Raw genomic sequence first — 20920 nt, 5'->3', positions numbered from 1 at the left:
CCTTTCAAAAATCAAATTATAAGTCATAAGCCAAAGTTAGTCTAAAAGGGTGCTGACAGACTCACTCTAATTTTGGCTACCATAGCCTCTCCTCCTACAATATCTGATTTGGGCCATCCACTACCTCCCAGACAAATTACAAAGCTCACAAGTTTTTTATGACCGTGAGGTGAAGATCTTCCTGTAGATCTCAAAGGATCGTGAATGGCAAATAGTGAAATAATGAAACTGAAGAAGGGCTATTCTTAAAGATCCAGTCTGAATCAGCTACCAGAATCAGAGTCCTAAAGATGCTTTTTCAGGAGGCAACTGGACTTCCTTTATTTTCTCTTTGAAGATCTATCCTCTCTATCCACTATCCTGCCAGAGCTGAAGAAGCTTCTTGGATGAGAAGTGAAATGTCTTCAAAGAAAAAACAAGAAAGTCAAGGTGCCTCCTGGGACAATCTTGACCTGGATGACTGAGAATCTCTATAGTCCAGTACCAGAGGTTTTGTCTTCTGAGCTTTCTGACTCATGCTGGAGCCCATCTTCAGGAAACTTCTCTCTAGCAGAGGTGTTGTTGTTGTGTGTGTGTGGTATTTAAATGGTATGCAGCTTTTTAGATTGGGGAGCTAATGGCTAGCTATTAGGTTGGGGGGGGTTGGACTAGAAGATCTCCAAAGTCCCTTCCAGCTCTATTCTGATTGTTTCTTTGTGCTGCCAAGCTCTCACCTCCTAAGTAATTGATAAACTGGGGGTAAATTCATAAAGCCTCCTAAGTAGACCTACATAGAGCAAATATAGTCATACTGTACTCAGTATCAAGGATGCGGCTGTACAGGTAGTCAACAGTATTAAGTATCTGGGGGTGCAGATAACTAACAATCTAAACTGGTCTCTCCACACATCATCCTTAGTGAAGCGTGCAAACCAGAATCTACATTTCCTGCATCGGATGAGAAGAGGACATCTTTCACCTTCTGTCTTGGCCACTTTTTACAGAGGAACAATTGAGAGTGTTTTAACAAACAGCATCACTGTTTTGTTTGGTGGCTGCTGTGCCTCAAAGTCCATTCAGAGCGTTTATAGATTATAGGTGGCTCGCTTCCTGTCAATCAGGATACTGCTTATAAGCGCTATGTGCTTAGAGCTCAAAGCATTGTTAGAGACCCCGCACACCCACTTCACGGTCTGTTTCTGTTGCTCCCCTCTGGGAGGAAGTTTCTAAGTATTTCTAACAAACTGGCAAGTTTCTGTCCATGTATACATCCGAACTAGACTGTGTTGTTTCACTGTGTGATTATATGTGGGTATATGCATAATTTTGTATTTCTTTATTATGACATGGTTATGTAATGTATATTGAAGGCGGTGACCCTTTGAGAGCTGCATGCAACGAAAATTCATTTTAATATATGCCAATTAGTGTACATTCAAAGTGACAATAAAGTTGGTCTAAGTATTCTCTCCGAGGCTTTCCAGAAGAAGCAGGTCAGCCCCATAAAACATGCACAAGGCAATCCCACGAATCCAAACGCCCTCCCACGAGCGTTCCCGAAAGCCTCGACTACTTCAGTAGCTTTTACTCAACTCCGACCGTGAAGTCGCTGAAGAAGGAGAAGCCCGAGTCCCAGGCGGACGCTGGAGCAGCGGCAGCCGCGGAGCTCGGGGCAAGCAAGGCTCGGGAACAGAGCCAGCCATTGGCCGCCTGGAGCTCCACCGGGAGAGCGGGAGGCGGTGGCCACCGCGCGGCAAGTTGGAGGGGGGGAAGGCGACTGGCCCCACTTGCTCCGCGCGCGAAATGGAGCGCAACTTAAGCGTCGGACTTGGCAACGCGTCTTCTCGGGCCGCAGCGGGGGGAAGCGGCAGCGAAGCGGCGGCGACCTGGGTTTTTGGCGCGGTCCTCTCCGTCATGTGTGTGGCTGGCGTGACGGGCAACGTGTACACCTTGGCGCTGCTTTGGCGCTCGGGCCGGGGCGCCCGGGGCGCGCCCTTGTCCGGCTCCATTGCCAGCCTCGCGCTGGCCGACCTGCTCTATCTTTGCTCCATCCCATTCATCGTGGGCACGTCGGTGGCCCAGGACTGGTACTTCGGCGAACTGGGCTGCCGCTTCCTGCTCAGTCTAGACCTGCTCACCATGCACGCCAGCATCTTCACCCTGACCGTCATGTGCACCGAGCGCTACCTGGCCGTCACCCGGCCGCTGGCCGTGCGCTACCGGGCGCCGCGCTTCCGCAAGATCACCGCCGGCGCCGTCTGGGGGATCTCGCTGCTGCTGACCTTGCCCATGATGCTGATGGTCACCCTCAGCCAGAGCCGCGACGGCAAGCATATTTGTGCCCCGACCTGGAGCCCCGACGCCTTCCGGCTCTACCTGACGGTTCTTTTCACCACCAGCATCCTGGCCCCCGGGCTGCTCATTGGCTGCCTCTACGCCCGCCTGGCCGCCACTTACTTGGAGTCGCAGAAGAACCCGCCGCGCAAAACGGGGCCCAAGCGCTCTCCCCGCCAGAAAGTCCTCATCCTGGTCTTCACCATCGTGCTGGTCTTCTGGGCCTGCTTCTTGCCCTTCTGGATCTGGCAGCTGGTATCCCTCTACCACGGCCCCCTGGGACTGCCTCTCCACATCCAGAAGTATATCAACTACCTGGTCACCTGCCTGACCTACAGCAATAGTTGCATCAACCCCTTTCTTTATATCTTGCTGACCAGGAACTACCGCGAGTACCTTCGGAACCAGCACAGGAAGTTCTACCGCTTCACCTCTTCCTTTCGGAAGAAGGGCTCCAACTTGCACTGTTCTTGGAGACGATCGTCCTCCTCGGGCACCCAGTATGAGTCTGGGACAGAAGGCCTGGGGATGGCTGCACTGAAGGACTGCAAATGAACTTCGCCTCCCTCTTGCTTGTTGGGAACCGTTTCTAAAAACCATCAAAGATGGGCCTGAGCAAGGTGAGATTTGCCATGTGGGTGGTCTGTTTGGAAATTTTCCCAGGGTGAACCAAGAGAGCAATTTTATTTCCTCAATAACAAACTTCTTTAAAGTGAAACTTACTTCCGTGTTAAGCATACACACAGAATTGTGTTTTATTCAAAATCAGAAGTTGTGTTAACCTTAAAAGTGGCACAAATTTACTCCAAGTCTTTGGAGTAAATTTAAGCAATATAAATCAAGAAATTTTATTTTATTCATTAAGATAATTCTTAGTAAGCCTTACCTGTGCAGTAAACTCTGGGATTGTAGAAAATTGGAGAGAACAGCTATTATAATACTTTAATTTAGGCAGAGTTTTTTTTAAAAAAAAGAATTGGCACAAATCTTTGCAAATAGATACTTAAATATCACTCTTATCTATTCACAGATATTATTAAGGTTATATCCCACAGGTCTTGGTTGTGTTGTTTTCTTATAAATGAATGTTTTAATATAGTAGCTGAATTTAATGGTCATAAGGTAATAATAAAGATCCACAATTTAAATTGCAATATTATAGTTACTTGGGAGTAAGTACTTTTGAACTCAGTGCAGTTTACTTCTAAATATGTATCTTTCGGTTTTATGGCAGGGCTTAATATTTTATATGTTCGTTGATTTGTTCTTTAATCTTTCTGAAGGCTGATGCTGGTGCATTATAGTTTTTTTAAAAAAAATCTTTTGTCAATATATTGAAACCAACAGCTGTATTAACTTTAATGATGCAGTGATAATGGGCTAGGCAAAGGTTATTGCAGGGTAAATTATTTTGCTAATCTTTTAAAAGAGTAATATTTCAAAAACTCAATACCTTTGGTAAACATTCTACCAAGATACACATATGTTTCACTTCCTTCTGGTTTTACACCATTTATGTATCTTGCAACAGTTCAATTCTCCCCATCAAAACAAATTCTTTGGCTTTGGATACATTAATTTTCAGATCCATACTCCTTGTTCCATACAATTTAGCTAACATTTATTCCAATCATTTTGATTCTCAGCCAGCAATATCAGCTGAATATGAAAATATATGCATATTCATGTCCCCAAACAACAAAAAATGACATTAGAGTGTCATTGCAGGCAATATTAGTAGTATTGTCCTAAATCAGTTCATTGCAAGATGAATCCCTTCTCAGTTGACTGTGCTAGCACAAATCACACACTTTAATAGTTTAAGAGGCATGGATACCCTTCTATTGGAGCGAGGAAGGTAGGCAAGCAGCAACTCCAACTGAACGGCCCAATTTCATGAACAGGATTTTTCATCTGGCTTTATTGTGACAGTATCCTTAAGAGTCACCAAAGACTACTAGATAGCCACAGCCACATACCCATTCCTGCCCTGAAATCACTATTGGTGCCACACCTGAAATCTGGAAAGGCACATCTTCAAGAGGGAGTCCCCGCTCATCCATGTTTCTGCAAAGAATGCCAGGTTGACTTTTTCGTTCACTATCAAGTCATGGATGAGATAAGCTTTATTATACAAGCTGACATAGCATTCATTGATCTATGATGGTGAAACAAAGCTTATCTAAAAACAAGAGTTCAACTTTTTAAAAAGTTAATGCTTATCTTGGTCTTTAAGCAGCCTGCAGAGCTAAATTTGATTTTTAATTACATCTCTTAAAAAATAAAGTATCTTCCAAACTGAGCTCTCCACTTTGGTGATTTCATGGATAGATCCATGTAGTTCCTTGGCAACAGTACAGAGCTGGCTTGCCTCCTGTCTCCTCATAGGATTTTTCCCTCCTGCAGTTTTAACTCATAGAATTGGTATTTTTTTTAATTCCTTCCATCCATCCAGGACCCAACCTACTTAGCTCCCCAGCCTAGACAAGATTATGCAAGTGCTGCCTTGTGCTGAGGCTAATGTCATTTTTCTCCTCACACTTATTTTTCTGTTACATTAATAATTACAACCTGGTGGCAGCTTTTAAAAGATGGTTTGCAGCTGTGTCCAAGGTTTTTTGGCTATACCTGGCCCTGCAGATTGTCTATCCTAACCTTAAAGGAACAGAAAGCTAACAACCTTTTCACTCATTTGCTGCTTGGCTAAGGTGTCCAAGCCTTGCCTATTACAATTTTGCCCTTTGCATCTTCTCCCTCCCCCCCCAACTTTGTCTTTTTCATTCTCAGCTAACTCCTCCCTCCCTAGTTTTTAAAAACCTTTTCCTACTTCTGAAATTTTGCATGATGATTTTTTTCCCTGCCATATACCTGTAACATGTTAACAGACCATTTTTTTCCAGTTGCAATTCTCTCTGCATTTTTCTATACTGTTTTTACTCAGCCCCAAAGCCTATGAATTATTTATTTCCCTACTTCCCAGGATTCTTTCACATTAAATCCAGAGTTCTCCCCATCACCAATAAAGATCTTTTGAACTTATAACAACAAATATCTTTATTCTTATTAAAAGATTATCGGTCACCTTTTAACTATTAGTCATTTCATTATCACCGATTCTCCTAAATCAAATTTTAAATCTTCACAGATTACAGGAACAGTTGAACTATTAAGAACGTGTTGGTGGCTTCTCATTATTCTCTGCTTTGCTCTTCTTCTTTGGCCCCGTTTCCTTATGGAACAATCAAAGGAGAAAGTTCCAGTCAAATCAAAGTGTAGGTGAAGGTCTCATTCCTTGTTACCAAGTGCCCATAGCTTCTACTGTCCACCATCAACCAAGAGACTGCCAGGTTGAAGGGCCCATCTGGATCCTTCATACATATTCTTGGACATGTCACCCATTTTCCTGTTCCCTTCTATTCTTATCCTGCCACAGCTCTTTCTTTCTGTCACACTACTTCCCCACCCTCTCCAGTACCCTTGTCAGACAAGAGTGCTGATAACTTTTCTTCTTTGTTGACTTATAATTTCAGAATAGAGCTGGAAGGAACCTTGGAGGTCTTCTAGTCCAGGCCCCTGCTCACACAGGAGACCCTATACCATTTCAGACATGTGACTGTTGAGTCTATTCTTAAAAACCTCCCATGATGAAGCACCCACAATATCTGAAGGCCAGCTGTTCCACTGGTTAATTGTCCTCACTGTTAGGAAGTTTCTCTTCAATTCCAGATTGCTTCTCTCTTTGATTAGTTTCCATCCATTGTTCCTTGTCCTGCCCTCTGTTGCTTTGGAAAATAAATTGTCACACACACACACACACACACACACACACACACCGGTCTTCTATGTGGCAAAGCCTCTCAAATGCTGGAATACTGCTGTCATGTCCTTTAATGGTTTGTGTTCTGTTCAGTTATAGATGTGCTACATAGCTTGGCTTTTTTGGAGACTCTAAAACACTGTGGGGAATCAAAGACAATTTAAAAAAAGAAAGTTAGTAAATTACAGATTTTGGTGAACAGGAAAATTGATAAGTGACTGATATCGAGTTCCTGAAATTAGACTTAATGATGCAAATTGTTTTCTGGCATAGCAGTCCTGAATACTTTGAAATCACTGAGTCATAGCCATATTTCTTTTAAGCCTGCTTAGTGCTAACTTATTTCACAAATGTATTCTGAAGAGTTATATTGGACCTGTTCTTAAGTGTTTATTTTTAATAATCCATCATGTGTTTGTTATTATTATTTTAATTATGTAATGATCCATTTGGAAAGGGTATAAATTTGCACCTATTCCCTTCCCCTTTTTTGCCACCAGCCAGCAGCTGCCCAGTGAATTAAGATGACCATTTCCAACTAGCCCCATGCGGCTAAGCTCCTCTGTTACTAGAAATCAAGAAGAAGCAATTTAGATTTGTCTTCCCTGATGGAAGGCCACAGCAGTAAAATGCCTGATCACCTGCTGATCTTCTTACACTGAAATATAGAGCTGCATGGGGCTAGATGGGAAGTGGCAACCCTGGCTGTGATGATCTGTGCTGTTTACAACGGAGTCTACATAGAGTCAATTTTAAAGATAATTTTGTCTGTTTGTAATAACATTGACCTTTGTGGTGAGCAGTTTTCAAAGTGTCTTACCAAGAAGAACCATGTCGAAACAATCCTTGTGAAAGGATGTATCCCTTTAGTGTGTTGACTGTAGGGTGACATCATACCATAAAGTTACTATATTATGTTTTCCAGGTCATGGCGATGTCTTTGAGGTCGTGCTGACAAACCGTGACATAGTCAAGTATTTGACTGATCACACACTGGTCTGGTCAATCCTCAACCTGCATGTAGCCCTTCACACAGTATGCCGCCAAAGACTGTCAGTACCTCATTCATCATCATGAGACTGCAGGACCCAGGTCAAGTCCAATGTTTTCAAGACGTATTTAATTAAAAAAAACAACTCTCCAACAATTTATCCCTTGTTGGAACCTGTTCTGGAAAGTGGGTGCAGTTTTAAAATGTCATCACTCAGACTGCAACAACGGTAGTTGTATTGAACACCTGGGTGCACCAAGATTGCTTTTGATGAAAACCATGAGACCATTTCAGCAGCCCTCCAGGCCAAAACAAAAGCTATGCAAGCTGCCATTTATCATCTATCTCAAAGATGCACATTTTAAAATACCTGCAGTCCAAAGTACAGGAGAAACTGCAAGAAATGCAAGCTGAGCGGTAGCTGAGAAAGCCTGCTTGAGCAGGCTTAGCAGATGGATTGCTATGTAGACACGTATGCCTCTGGAAAGTTCTTCAGCACCATAAAAGCAATTTATGGTGCTTCTAAATCAGGATGTTCCCACTTGCTGGAGTTGAACCGGATCAACCGACCAGGAAGAACTGAGAACTACTGGGCTGAGCACTTTTCCAAACTGCTGAATAAGTTGATCCTGCTGTCTTACAGCATAAATCCTGACATTCCTCTGCTGCCAGTCTTGGGTGCCTAGATCTGCCTCCTTCTACTGATGTGATCAGGAAAGTGATTTTACATATAAACTCAAATAAAGCAACAGGGCAAAACAGTGTTCCTGCTGAGATCTACAAAGCCCCCAAACTCTTTACAGATATTCCAGTACATCTTGGCAGATGCCTGGCTCATAGAAGAGATGCCCGGAGATTCTGTGATGCCTTCATTGTGGCTTCCTATAAAACTAAGAGAAGCAAATCAGACTGTGGAAAGTACAGGGTATCTCACTGCTGTCCATCACAGGCAAGATTTTTGCCTGCATTCTCTCTACAAACTTGTCACTTCTTGGAAAGCAACTTCTCAGGGACACAGTGATGCGCTAGAACAAAGTACAACAGACATGATATTTACCATGAAACAAATCCATCAAAAGTGCATTGAACAAACAAACTTCTTGACTGTCTTTATTGACCTGACAAAGACATTAGCCACTGTAAATAGGAAGGCTCTCTGAATCATCCTGAGATGTTATGGACATCCAAGGAAAATCATGAAGTTGATTCAGCTACTCCATGGTGGAATAACTGGACAAATCCTTTACAGTGGTGATGCATCAGCTGCATTTGCCATTTCCAATGGGGTGAAGCAAGATTGTGTGTTAGCTACAATCCTGTTCAATCTATTCTTACTTGCATATTATTACATGCCATCCAGGATCTCTTTGACCTCACTAATTGAACCCACACATGAAGTGCCTCCATATGGTCATTCAAGAAACCCTTTTTGCTGATGACTGTGCTCCTAGTGCACAAAGACAGTGGCTGGAAGTTGATACTGAACAAATTATCAGACACTGCTTTGCTCTTTGGCCTGACTATCTGCTTGAAAAAGAGCTGGTTAACCTGTGCCAAATACCAACCACATTGGTATTTGATCCAAAAATTACTGTTGATGACACCCAGCTGGCAAATGTAAGAAGTTTTAAACACCTGGGAAGCAAGTCTTTGGAAGAAGAAATTGACTCCAAAGGCCAACCAGACTCTGTACCAGGGTTCTCAATCAACACAATACCTGTATCTCCCCAAATCTGAAAGCCTACAAAGCTGTGGTTATCCATGCTCTCCTATATGGATATGAATCCAGGAGTCTGCATCGATGACAGATCAAACATCTGGATAAATTTGTGGAAGGCATGTCTCCAGTCTGGAGATTTTGGATCACAGGGAGTCCACCAGCATTGATTTGGTATGGTGGGTGGGATATGTCATCAGAATAGACATCTGCCATATATCCTGCCAGTTGCTCTCTAGTCTACTGGAGACTGGGAAGAGACTTCAGGGTCATTAAACATGTGCTACGAAGATGCTGTGTGAAAGAAACCCTATACTGCTTTCGCATTCAGCCAAGAGAACTAAATGTTATGACTGCTGACACAACTTGCTGGCGAGCTCTGTGTTATGAAGCCTTCACTGTATTTGAATAGACAACCATTAGTGGCATCAAACAATAATATTCATAGCTATTATAATGGACTTTCAGTGCCCCTTTTATGCTATATTCTGTGATGCCAGACTGCAGAACAATCTCTCAGTTCACATATGAACTGCACAACAGTATGTCTTTTTTGACTCTGAAGATATCTCTCTTTTTCTCCATCCCTCCATCCATCCTATCATCCATCTATCTATCTATCTATCTATCTATCTATCTATCTATCTATCTATCTATCTATCTATCTATCTATCTATCTATCTATCTATCTATCTATCTATCTATCTTCCAAGTCACTTTCATGATACTTGAAGCAGTCCTTTTTAAACAATGAAATTGGTTTTCTTATGATATGTGTGACAGTTCACCAAACTATGTTAAAATGGTATTGGAAAGAAAATGGGAACATCTGTGTTTGCCGTCATGCATGAAGATTGTGGAATATGACTTGGAATCAATTGTTTCAGGGACATGGCTTGAGATCCATTGATAACTAAACATAATTTGTTTTGCAGATTTATAAAATACAAATATACAGATCTTTCAGCCCAATGACAGTCCAGCTGCCACACTCTGCACCAATAACAGTTTCTGGAAACATGTCAAGGGTAGCTTCATATCAAATATATTACATTCACTAAGGAGAGGCTGATCCTAGGTATAAAAAAAAACTGTTGCCAAATTTGACAGCTCCAGAAAGGTTGCAGCTGGTCTATCTGATGTACTTCTGCAAAAGTGCTTCTTGACATATAGCATTGCCTGCAAATCCACTCTCAGCTTAGGCTGAAGGGTTTTCCCAAGTTGCACTGGCTCATTCAGGAGAAGTGGTTCCAAAACAGTCTCAATCCACAAGTCCTCCAGGGATGGAGAGAGAGAGAGAGAGTTGTGATATTTGTATGCCTGTAGTCGTTTTATTCATTGTATTTGTGTATGCAGACAAAACTTAATGTATTCCTTTTTTTAGGTGTGAAGTAATAACTAGCTATAAGAATATCTGTTTCATTTTAAAAATAAATGGTTTGGGTAGGTTTTTCAAATATTCACTCCATTTCTTCCTGTATGATCCTTTGTTGGTTGAAACTTCTTCTTTACCAACACCACTGATTTGTCCCCTGTTCCATCTGAAAAGAGAACAAAATTTCTTTTAGTACATATGGAATATTTTATCTTGATCTGCAAAAGAACACCTTTTAATTTACTGCATTTCTCCTGATACTTTAAAAATAAAAATAGGGAGGTACTTTGAATTCTCTTTCCTGCTTGCTTAACGTAAAATATTTTATCCATAACTGATTATAGAAAGAATACATTTTCAATGATTGCATGATATTTTAGAATGTATTGATTTATTGATTGACTTTATATGGTTGCCCAGCTCACCAGAAGTGGCTTGAAATGTAGAAAGTTAGCACCCACCCCTCTCCTAGAAGAATGAAATATTTTAGGAAATATTAAAAAGGCAGAATATTATATTTCCCTAAAGAGAGAAATGGAGAAACATGCTCTTGGAAAGCAGTGTCCACAGCAGATGTCAGCACTTAAGAGATAAAGAGATAACATTATTCATAAGCAAATTTCCTGCAGCAAGGTCTGAACAAAGGTAGGATTAGCCCCCAGCCACAATAGGAATTGCCCAATAAGCCTCTTCATTGCATCAGCCCTAATTTCAACCAAACTTAGCTCAGACAAACTCCTAGGATTTGTACATGGCACCATCAGAGTCTGACAACAGCCAATAGAATACATGTTCTTGCACAGGAACAGGAGGTTCAAGTGCAAAGCCCAAGAAAAAGTATAAATACCCCCCACTCTCAACTCCATGGGGCCAGCTGCACCACAACCACAACCCATGTTCATCAATAAATGGGTCCTCTCTCCAATCAGCCTCCAGCCTCCATTTTGTCTCCAGTGCCTTTCTCCCAGCTTGGAACTGAACCAGGTGGATATTTCTTCCCACAGAAAGAAAGCATTATGTTCATGAAGATCTGCTTGGGCCAGCTGTGATCCAGATAAAACAACCCTCCCTTATGATTTCCTATTCTGTGTTTGATCAAAAGAAGCCTCCAAACAATTGGGGGTGTTTTGGATAAGGATCTGCAAGATTCAAGCTGCCCGGAGAGCAAAACTCTAGATGACCAATAGATGGCAGCAGAGAAACACCTCAAACTCTAGCATCTTGTTGGGTCCAAGTGGCTGTTCAAATACCTGCAGGCCAAAACTGATAACCCTACCCTTAAGGTTTCTTTGAATAAGGGAATGAATGAAACAAAAATATGAGCGTAAATCCTAAAATAGGGTGAGTATAATTTACAAAAAGGAGAAAATAACCTTGTATCCAACCAATGCAAAAAAAAAAAAAAGACATTTATTTCATACCTCTTGCGTCATCAACCCAGCTGCTCCATTAATATTTTTAGTCTAGCTTTGTAAATGAAACTAAAAAATTATCAGGACACAAGTGTTTATGATAATCCACTCAATAAGAGTGAATGGCCATGTTTATAATTAATAGCACATAAGCCACCTGGCAAAGACGTTTGCTGAGTTTACCACTGCTTCTCTGTTAGCTCTCCCTGCAGTCCTTGTTTTCCTGCCTTGCATATCAATTGCTCCTCTCCTCCCTTTTAAATGCTCATTGTTAATTTGATATTTGAAATTCCTCAAGACTGCAGCTGTGTAATTTCCCAACAAAATATATTCAGTTCCACTGCCTTTATTATTTATTCATATATTTATCTGAATTATGTACATGCATGCTTTTTATTACATAAGTTCTACGAAAGAAACGTAGGAGAATTTCAGCAAAAATAAAAACAAAGAAAAAATATTTGGACAAAAACATTTGAAAAATCTCCAAAAATTTAATCTCCCAGGACATGGGGTAGGAATGGTTTTTGGAGAGTAGAGGAGTGTCTAACTAAACAGGCTTCTATGTAGGTTGTTTGGTTGTTGGTTGTTTCTTACTTGGACTATATCCACAATAAATAGAATGAATGGAGTCCCAGACAGTGGTTTTCTTATTGTACTGCTGTAGGAAAAATAGGGATACTGCCTAAAGTTCCCAAATAAAAGATGAGTTATAAATCCAATATATAAATAAAACAGAAAACTATAAAGCTTTCTGGTGCAATCCACTCAACATGAAATCCCACTGACTGACTTTCGCAAAATTTATTTTCCGATGATTGTATGCCAGATTTCATTTTTATTTAACACACACAGCCAGGGCCTTCGTAACAGTATCATGGGCCCCAGGCAAAGCAGTTTACTGGGGCCCTTACAACAACTCACAGGAATAAAAATGTAAATGGTTGATAAAATTAAACATATATTTGCATGCTAGTATTAATAAAAAGCCGTAAAATGTAATAAATATGTTGCTGTATTTATATAATACAAGGTGCATTGAACAGTTAATATACACAGATTAGGATGTCCCCCCTGTGCTCGTAGGGCCCAGGGGCAAGTGCCTATGAGGGCCACACAGCAGAATTTTTCCACTGCTGTTATCTTGAATCTACCTCAGATCTGCATGGAAATGTCCAATAAGAGCTTTACTTTCCTAGCTGCAAACCCAAGCATTAAAATTCATAAAGCAAAAACTGTCTTCTGGAATTATTGTTTATTAATACATGAAGCGGGGCGTTCTAAGGTACGGGTGTTCAATCTTTACTTCCATCAGGACATGAACAATAAAGAGAAGCAGAGTTAGGATGAAATTTATTTCCAGTGTTACTCAATCTGAGCCATTTTCAAATGTGTGGACTTCAACTCCCGGAAGTCTCCAGCCGGCCTTGTTGGTTGGGGGAAATGCTGGGAACTGAAGTCCACACACCGAAAAGTGGCCAAGGTTGAGAAATACTAATATAGACCATCCTTGCACACAATACATTACAAGGTATATTCTGTATCTGAAACAGAGGTGGGTTCCTGCCAGTTCTAACCTCTTCTATAGAAGAGGTTCCACATATCTACAGTGCCGTTTAGAACCGGTTCCAGCTCCCTCCCCCTGCACATCCACACATCATCAAGATGAAGAACGAGAGGAGGAATTCTGGGAGTTGAAGTCCATAAGTCTTAAAGCTGTCAAGTTTGAACACCCCCGGGTTTTTTTTCTAAAGGGGTGCAAGGGTCTTGTAACGACAGCTTTAAGACCTGCATGCTTCAAATGCCAGAGTTTCTGAGCCAACATTTTGGTTGCTAAGCAAGAGCATTGTTAAGTGAGTTTCAACACATTTTGCAAGTTGGCCACACCCACCCAGCCACTTGACTGCCAAGCCACTCCCACCCAGTGACATGGCTGGCAAGCCACTCCCACAAAGCAGGCCACACCTACAGAAGAGGTTCTAAAAAATTTTTTGAAACCCACCACTGATCTGAAGCCATTTTACTTGCATTCTTAAATTGAAGAGAATTTTTATGATTTTAACACTTAATAGAAGAAATAGGCAGTGTGAGGTCAGGATGACAACACTGGCTGAGAGCCTTTCTATTTGCAGCAGTCAAGACAGCGATGTAGTTTGTGCCATTCAAAGGGGTGATTTTTCTGGGGTTTGGGAAGATTTGTGCATTTTCATTCTTAAATAAAGCCTTCACTTTTTACATTTTTTGCCCCAAATAATGGAAAGTTTAATTTTGATGTCATTAGCCATTGAAATGGATACATTAGGGGAAGAGGAGGATGGGCCAGGAGGAGAAGGAGGAAGGGGACAGGGAAAGGAGGAGGGGGAAGGGGAAGTTGTTGAGAGCTATTTACAGTTTGGTAGTCCCAAAATGTCCACATAATTAAGGATAAAAAAAATGTTTTCACCTTAAGAAATTTTGTCTTGTGCAAATGACCAGCACTTTTAAGTAGCAAACCTGCAAAGTATTACAAAAACAGTTTAGCCCTGCCAGAAAAATAACTTAGCATAAGAACCAAAACTAACACTGACCTTTTTAAAAAAAAGAATAGAACTGCATGAGTTCATTGTGGCATTTATATTTGTAGCCGATTAAAAACCATAGTGTAATCTGCTTGGAGCATTATATTTTGGGTTCCATGCATACATAGACAAAATTCTTTGGTTTTGGTTTAGACAAGTTGCCAATATTTCTTTTTTACTTTTGTGGTGTGAAATTGTAGCACGGTTCATGTCTGCCAAGATAATATCAAAATAACAAATTGGACAAATGCTGTAGCGCTGCTCCAGTTTCGCTGACTGGTAAATAAGGATGAGGTATGTGGTGTATTCTCAAGCAGCTGGTCGCCTCTACAATAACTGACAATCATATGGAGAGGAAATGCATTCCAGTGACTGCCATGCCTAGAAGCAGCATGAAGAAAGCCTGTGAAATGGATATGACAGCCAATCTGGACAGAAGTGTACTTGCAACATATTGCCACATCTCAGATTTGGAAATCTTGTGGTTGCCCGATGTCCAGAAAGAGCAAGCTTCTTTGCGCTGAGTGATTTGATATAATAAGCAAGAAAAGATGTACTACTCAAAGGAAGTCTTAATGCATGACTCTTTAAAGATAATGGTGGCATGCTGCTTAAAATACAGGCAATTTGCAGGCAAACTCTGCCCACAGTCAGGAGTTCGATCTTGACCAGCTCAAAGTTGATCCATCCATCCATCCTTCTGAGGTTGGTAAAATGAGCACCCAGATTGATGCGGGCAATGTGCAAGCAATGCTTCTACATTGTAAACAGCCCAAAGAGTGCTGTAAAGTGCTGTAAGGATAATATAGAAGCCTAAATGCTATTGCTCCAATGAAAAATAATGCATACTTCAATATAATGTAAGTCATTTCAGTAATACAAATGTGTGGCCTTGTAACATAGATCTGTGCTACTAGAGGTTTCAGCCTTTATTTCTGCCCTATGGGGAATTAAACATCACAGAAGATAAATCAGATTGAAATTTATTTTAAAAAAATAAACTGTTAAAAAAAACCTTTAAAATTTTAAATATCAGAAAAACAAAAAGAAAATAAACGCTTCAAGCAGATTACATTAAGGTGCTGGTCTGCTACAAGCACGATTTTTTGTAGCAGAATCTTCAAAGGGATGTTGCAGGGATTTCAGTTTGTTACAATTCATCATAACATTATGATGAGAAGCAATATCCTCAGGTCCATCCTGAAAAATAAGTAAAAGTCAAAATTATACAGAATTAATTAGCTTGTACAGAGAAATTTAAAAAAAAAACTGACTTAGTACCATGATAAAGCATAAAACAATCAAAATGCCAATCCTCTTCAGAACATTTTTCTGCAGCTTTCTGCAGAACAAATCATTTTTCTTAAAGGAAAAACTCTTGGATTCCTTTTAGCTATTCTGCCCCTTTTTCCTAGAAATTCAGAACTTTCTGAATTCCTAGTTCAGAACTGAAAATGGTAGGTGAAGTTGTGCTTTTCTCACCCATCATTTAGAGTTTCTGAATAAGTTCTATATCAAGATTTAAAACAACCACACTTTTTCTATCGTTTCCCAGAGGGAAGATGGCGGTGAGGACATCTGGTTAGTGTATGGACAAAGGACATCTCTGTTACTGTATTACTGTTACTGAATTACTGTATGATTTTTTTAAAAAGGTATTGAGAATCTCAAAAGAGAGCAGAGAAGAGCAACAAAGATGATTTTGTCTGGAGGCTAAAACACATGGTGAACAATTGCAGGAACTGGGTGTGTCTAGTCTAATGAAGAGAAGACTGGGGGTGGCATGGTAGCACTCTGAATGTATATTGAGGATGTAAGCCTGTCCAGCAAACAGGTAACCTTCATTCATAATAGCTACCTTTGCCTTCGGTCTTTTCATGTTTGAGGCTCTTGGATTTGAATTTTCCCCATTTCTTACAGAGAGAAAAGTGGATTGCTATAAGAAGTCTTTTGATAAGGAAATTTGCCAAGGAGATGTCTCTATAGAAGCAACCCAAATTTCAGTATTTAGCTCGTGCAAGCTTTTTTGTCTTTTCTTTTTAGCCTTGTTACAGGACAGATAGGTTAACTTACTCCTGTGACACATACCAAGGCCCTGAGTGCAGATTCTGCCTCTTAGGCACCAGTTGAGGCACCAGGGGAGAATCTGGCAGGACATCACTGGATTGATTTTCAAGCTGTTACTCCTGAGGATGTGGACAAGGCCATGGGAGCTGTAAGTACCTCCACATGTGTACTGGACCCGTACCCCTCCTGGCTGGTTGCTAACAGCAGGGAGGTGACACGGGGCTGGATCCAGGCGGTTGTTACCGCCTCCCTTCGGGAGGGGTTCTTTCCCCCCGCTCTAAAGGCGGCGGTGGTGAGACCCCTTCTGAAGAAACCATCTTTGGATCCAGCCATCTTAAACAACTATCGTCCAGTCTCCAATCTCCCCTTCGTGGGGAAGGTTGTTGAGAAGGTGGTAGCCTTTCAGCTCCGGCGGTCCTTGGAGGAAACCGATTATCTAGATCCCTTCCAGTCGGGATTTAGGCCTGGCTACAGCACGGAAACCGCTTTGGTCGCATTGATCGATGATCTCTGGAGAGCCAGGGATGGAGGCTATGCTCCTTGTCCTCTCAGCGGCTTTCGATACCATCGACCATGGTATCCTTCTGCGACGACTGCAGGAGGTGGGGGTGGGAGGCACTGTTCTACGGTGGTTCTCCTCTTACCTCTCGGACAGGTCGCAGTCGATGTTGGTCAGAGGGCAGAGATCGACCCCTAGGCCCCTGACGTATGGGGTACCGCAGGGTTCGGTCCTGTCCCCCTTCCTGTTTAATATCTACATGAAACCACTGAGTGAGATCATTCGATGGCATGGGATAAAATACCACCAGTATGCGGACGATACGCAGCTGTATCTGTCCGCCCCGTGCCAACTCAATGAAGCGGTGGACGTGATGTGCCAGGGCCTCGAGGCTGTTAGGGACTGGATGGGGGTTAACAAGCTTGCACTCAATCCAGATAAGACTGAGTGGCTGGTGTGTTTCCCTCCTACTAATTGGCCAAGTGTTCCATCTCTCAGGCTGGGGGGTCAAACAGTACGCCCCTCAGACAGGGTCCACAATTTGGGAGTCCTCCTGGACCCACAGCTGACTTTTGAACACCACTTGTCAGCTGTGACCAGGGGGGCATTTGCCCAGGTTCGCCTGGTGCACCAGTTGCGTCCCTACCTGAACCGGGAGGCCCTCACTACAGTCACTCGCGCCCTTGTGACCTCTAGACTGGATTACTGCAACGTGCTCTACATGGGGCAGCCCTTGAAGAGCATTCGGCGACTTCAGCTTGTCCAGAATGCAGCCGCGCGAGCGATTGTGGGTGCACCTCGGTTCACCCACGTAACACCTATCCTCCGCGAGCTGCACTGGCTGCCTATGTCTCTGGATACGCTTCAAGGCGCTAGTCGTCACTTATAAAGCCCTTCATGGTATTGGACCTGGGTACTTGAGAGACCGCCTGCTGCCAATTACCTCCACCAGACCGATTAGATCCCACAAACTAGGCCTCCTCCGAATTCCATCCGCTGGCCAGTGTCGACTGGCGACTACCCGGAGGAGAGCCTTCTCTGTGGCTGCTCCGACCCTCTGGAACGAACTCCCCATGGAGATTCGCACCCTCACCACCCTCCAGGCCTTCCGCAAAGCCCTTAAAACTTGGCTGTTCCGACAGGCCTGGGGCTAAAGAACCGTGCCCCTATCTCGAATGGTATGATTGTTGCGCTTTTAAATTATGTATTGTTTTGTGTTGTTGTCAAATTGTTTGTATCCCCCCTTCCCTTGTTTTGAGTTGTGAGCCGCCCTGAGTCCCCCTCGGGGGAAAAGGGTGGCATACAAATGAAATAAACATAAAACAAACATAAACATAAGAAGTATAAAGGCTATATTCTAATTATCCGGGAAAAGATTCAGTAGAAACCACTGCTATGTATGGTAACCTCCTACAAATAAAGCTAGAATTAAAATGTCTATTATACTATTAGTTTTGGCTCAATGCAAAACATTTTCAAGCTTTTGGAATGCATCAAAACATCAAAACATTGCGAGAAACTCAGAAAGTTCCTTCTTCCTTATCCTTTCCACTCATTTTGACTGTTATTGACAGAAACATTGCACTGTTGGCTTACATCCAAATGAAATTCTGAACTGATTAGACTCTGTGCCAAAGGGTTATGCCAGAATCAACAAGTGATTATACTAAAATAGCAAAGAAAATTTACATGATTAGCTTAAGTAGCTTTGGAGTTTCACTGATATTATTGTGCTGATTAAAAAGACACAATTTACTCTATTTTTTTAATACTTAAAATTGTAAATATAAAAGGGTCCTATTTAATCCCATTAAAGAGAGATTATACTAATAGGTGATTATAACTTTTCTACCATTTCAAATGGATTATATACAGAATGAGGTTTAAAAGAATCCTGAGATTTTTTTGTAAGGACCTATATGTAAAACCATATGTCTATTTTATCACAGTTACACAGATAAAATAGTCCTGATCTTAGACAGCATGACAGAAGACATATATGGCATTTCTGAGAGCATAAACAAATGCAAAAAAAGCATCCAAAATGGGTTGTGTAATTTCAACTATTTTGTTAACATTTTCATAGTGACGTAAATCAGCATTAGGCATTTGAGCAGCAAATTATAAGTGGGTACCAAATTACTACAGGGAATAGAATGCCTCTACTTTAATTTCCTCTGGTTTATAACCTGAGCATGCTCAAATAAAGAACTTCAGTGTGGTTCTATCATAAAACACACAAACAATCTTCTTTTTTCATGTTTTAGCAATTGCCTGATAATACAGCTTTTTACATAAAGAGATGAATAGCTCATCATTATTCTTCCTAACAACAAGAGAAAGGAGGCTCATTGTCTGAGGTCTGGTTTTCCACAGGAGAGTGATCATCTCCATGAAAATTAAAAATAAATATACTTTCAACCTTGCATATATCTAGTGGGGTAACCTCTGTATTTTTATTCTGCTTGTTCTTAGGGATGTGTGCTGGAGAATAGTGGGCATATACCACATTTCCCTGAAAACAAGACCAGATCTTATATTAATTTTTGCTCCAAAAGATGCATTAGGGCTTAATTTCTGGTTAGGTTTTATTTTGTGGGAAATAGGGTACTAAATGTATCTGTCCGGCTGAAAATCTTAATTGTGGCTTATTTTGAGGGTAGGGCTCATATTACTGAAAAATCATGCTAGAGATTATTTTCTGGTTGGGTCCTATTTTCAGGGAAATAGGGGGGGTATGAATAGTTGAAATGTTAGGGTAAGGTCTAACTGATAATGCAGACTTTCCAAACAGTTGGACTAAGCTTGAAGAATTCCCCACTGCCATGCCTCTTCTTTTTGCAATAATTTTATTAAATATTATGTTATACAAATAAACTAATACACTCGAGTTAAAATATATTTTAAAAGAAGAAAAAATATAAAGGTCCATTGAAAGAAGAATCCTCCTTCCTCCCCTGCAAGTAACATCAATATTAACCAGTGATGGGATACAATTTTTTTTACTACTGGTTCTGTGGGCATGGCTTGGTGGGCATGGCAGGAGAAGGATACTGTGAAATCTCCATTCCCTCCCCACTTCAGGGGAAGGTTACTGCAAAATCCCTATTTCCTCCAGATCAGCTGGGACTTGGGAGGGAGAGAATAGATGGGGGCAGGGCCAGTCAGAGGTGGTATTTAACTGGTTCTCCAAACTACTCAAAATTTCTGCTACCAGTTCTCCAGAACAGGTCAGAACCTGCTGAATACCACCTCTGATATTAACAGTTTATCATAATCTCTTTAAAAAAAAAATCTCCTCCAACTTAAATAGCAAGAGTCCATTAAGAAATAACAACATACTATAAAAGTTACATTAATAAACTGACTTTGAATCCTTCATTTTAAGTTTATGTCTCATTTTCTATTTAAACAAATCCCGCATCTTATCATTTTAAAATAAATTATTATCACATCCAATCATTAACAATTATCTTCATAACAATTAAAACATCATCCTTGTATTAATCAATAAAATCCATTAAATGTCACTGAAACTAGCAGTTCACTTATATTAATCCTGACCAAATAAACCAATGTTGAATTCTTTTTTTTTCTTCCAAAAATCTTTAACTCCCTCAAAGTACAAACATTTAATTTTTCATACTCTCTAAATCTTTTCTCTCAGAAGTATTGGCATCCTTTTCATGTCTCTTTTGTGATTCCAATGAACAAAAATTATCCTTGTCACTCTTCATGTTCTCACTGTCACTTCTCACAAAATCTTTGACAGTTCCAACTAGTCCATCATTCTTCTGGTTTGATGTTTGTAAGTCTTTGTTAATTATAATAAGTCAGCATCCAGTTCCATTTGTAAATCCATTATTCCATCACTTTGTTATAAGCTATCAATTTAAAATCCCATATTCAAATCCATATGGGTTTTATTCAACGGAATTTTCTCTTTATCAATATCATCTTCTAATTTGATAAGAGATAGCTTTTATAATTACAGCTTTAGAACATTCATCAAAAATTACTTTACAAGGCCATTGATATATTTACACTAGTGCCCTCTAGTGTCCAACCTTCAAAGTCATCTTATGAGCAGTTTCCCATGAGAAAGGATTATTTTAATTAGCTTCAAAATCTTTCTTTAATTCAGATCCATCTGAACCCTTAATCTGTTTAA

The 20920-nt window shown here is 41.0% G+C and overlaps 1 protein-coding gene across 1 annotated transcript; it reads left to right on the top strand.

Moving 5' to 3' along the window:
* The first annotated feature begins 1645 nt into the window (after window positions 1–1645).
* Window positions 1646–8659, top strand: LOC106541752 (urotensin-2 receptor). Its single transcript, XM_014057282.2, has 2 exons — window positions 1646–2933; window positions 7056–8659. The coding sequence occupies exon 1, from the start codon at window positions 1783–1785 to the stop codon at window positions 2866–2868; it is 1086 nt and encodes a 361-aa protein (XP_013912757.1). The 5' UTR covers window positions 1646–1782; the 3' UTR covers window positions 2869–2933; window positions 7056–8659.
* The last annotated feature ends 12261 nt before the right edge of the window (window positions 8660–20920 follow it).

Source organism: Thamnophis sirtalis, unplaced genomic scaffold (genome assembly GCF_051295495.1).
Source record: "Thamnophis sirtalis isolate CommonGarterSnake01/CBP01778 unplaced genomic scaffold, rThaSir2_p1.2 scaffold_3, whole genome shotgun sequence".
Classification (NCBI taxonomy): domain Eukaryota; kingdom Metazoa; phylum Chordata; class Lepidosauria; order Squamata; family Natricidae; genus Thamnophis; species Thamnophis sirtalis.
Note: the sequence above shows the minus strand (reverse complement) of the source record. Positions and strands in the feature narration are given on the sequence as shown.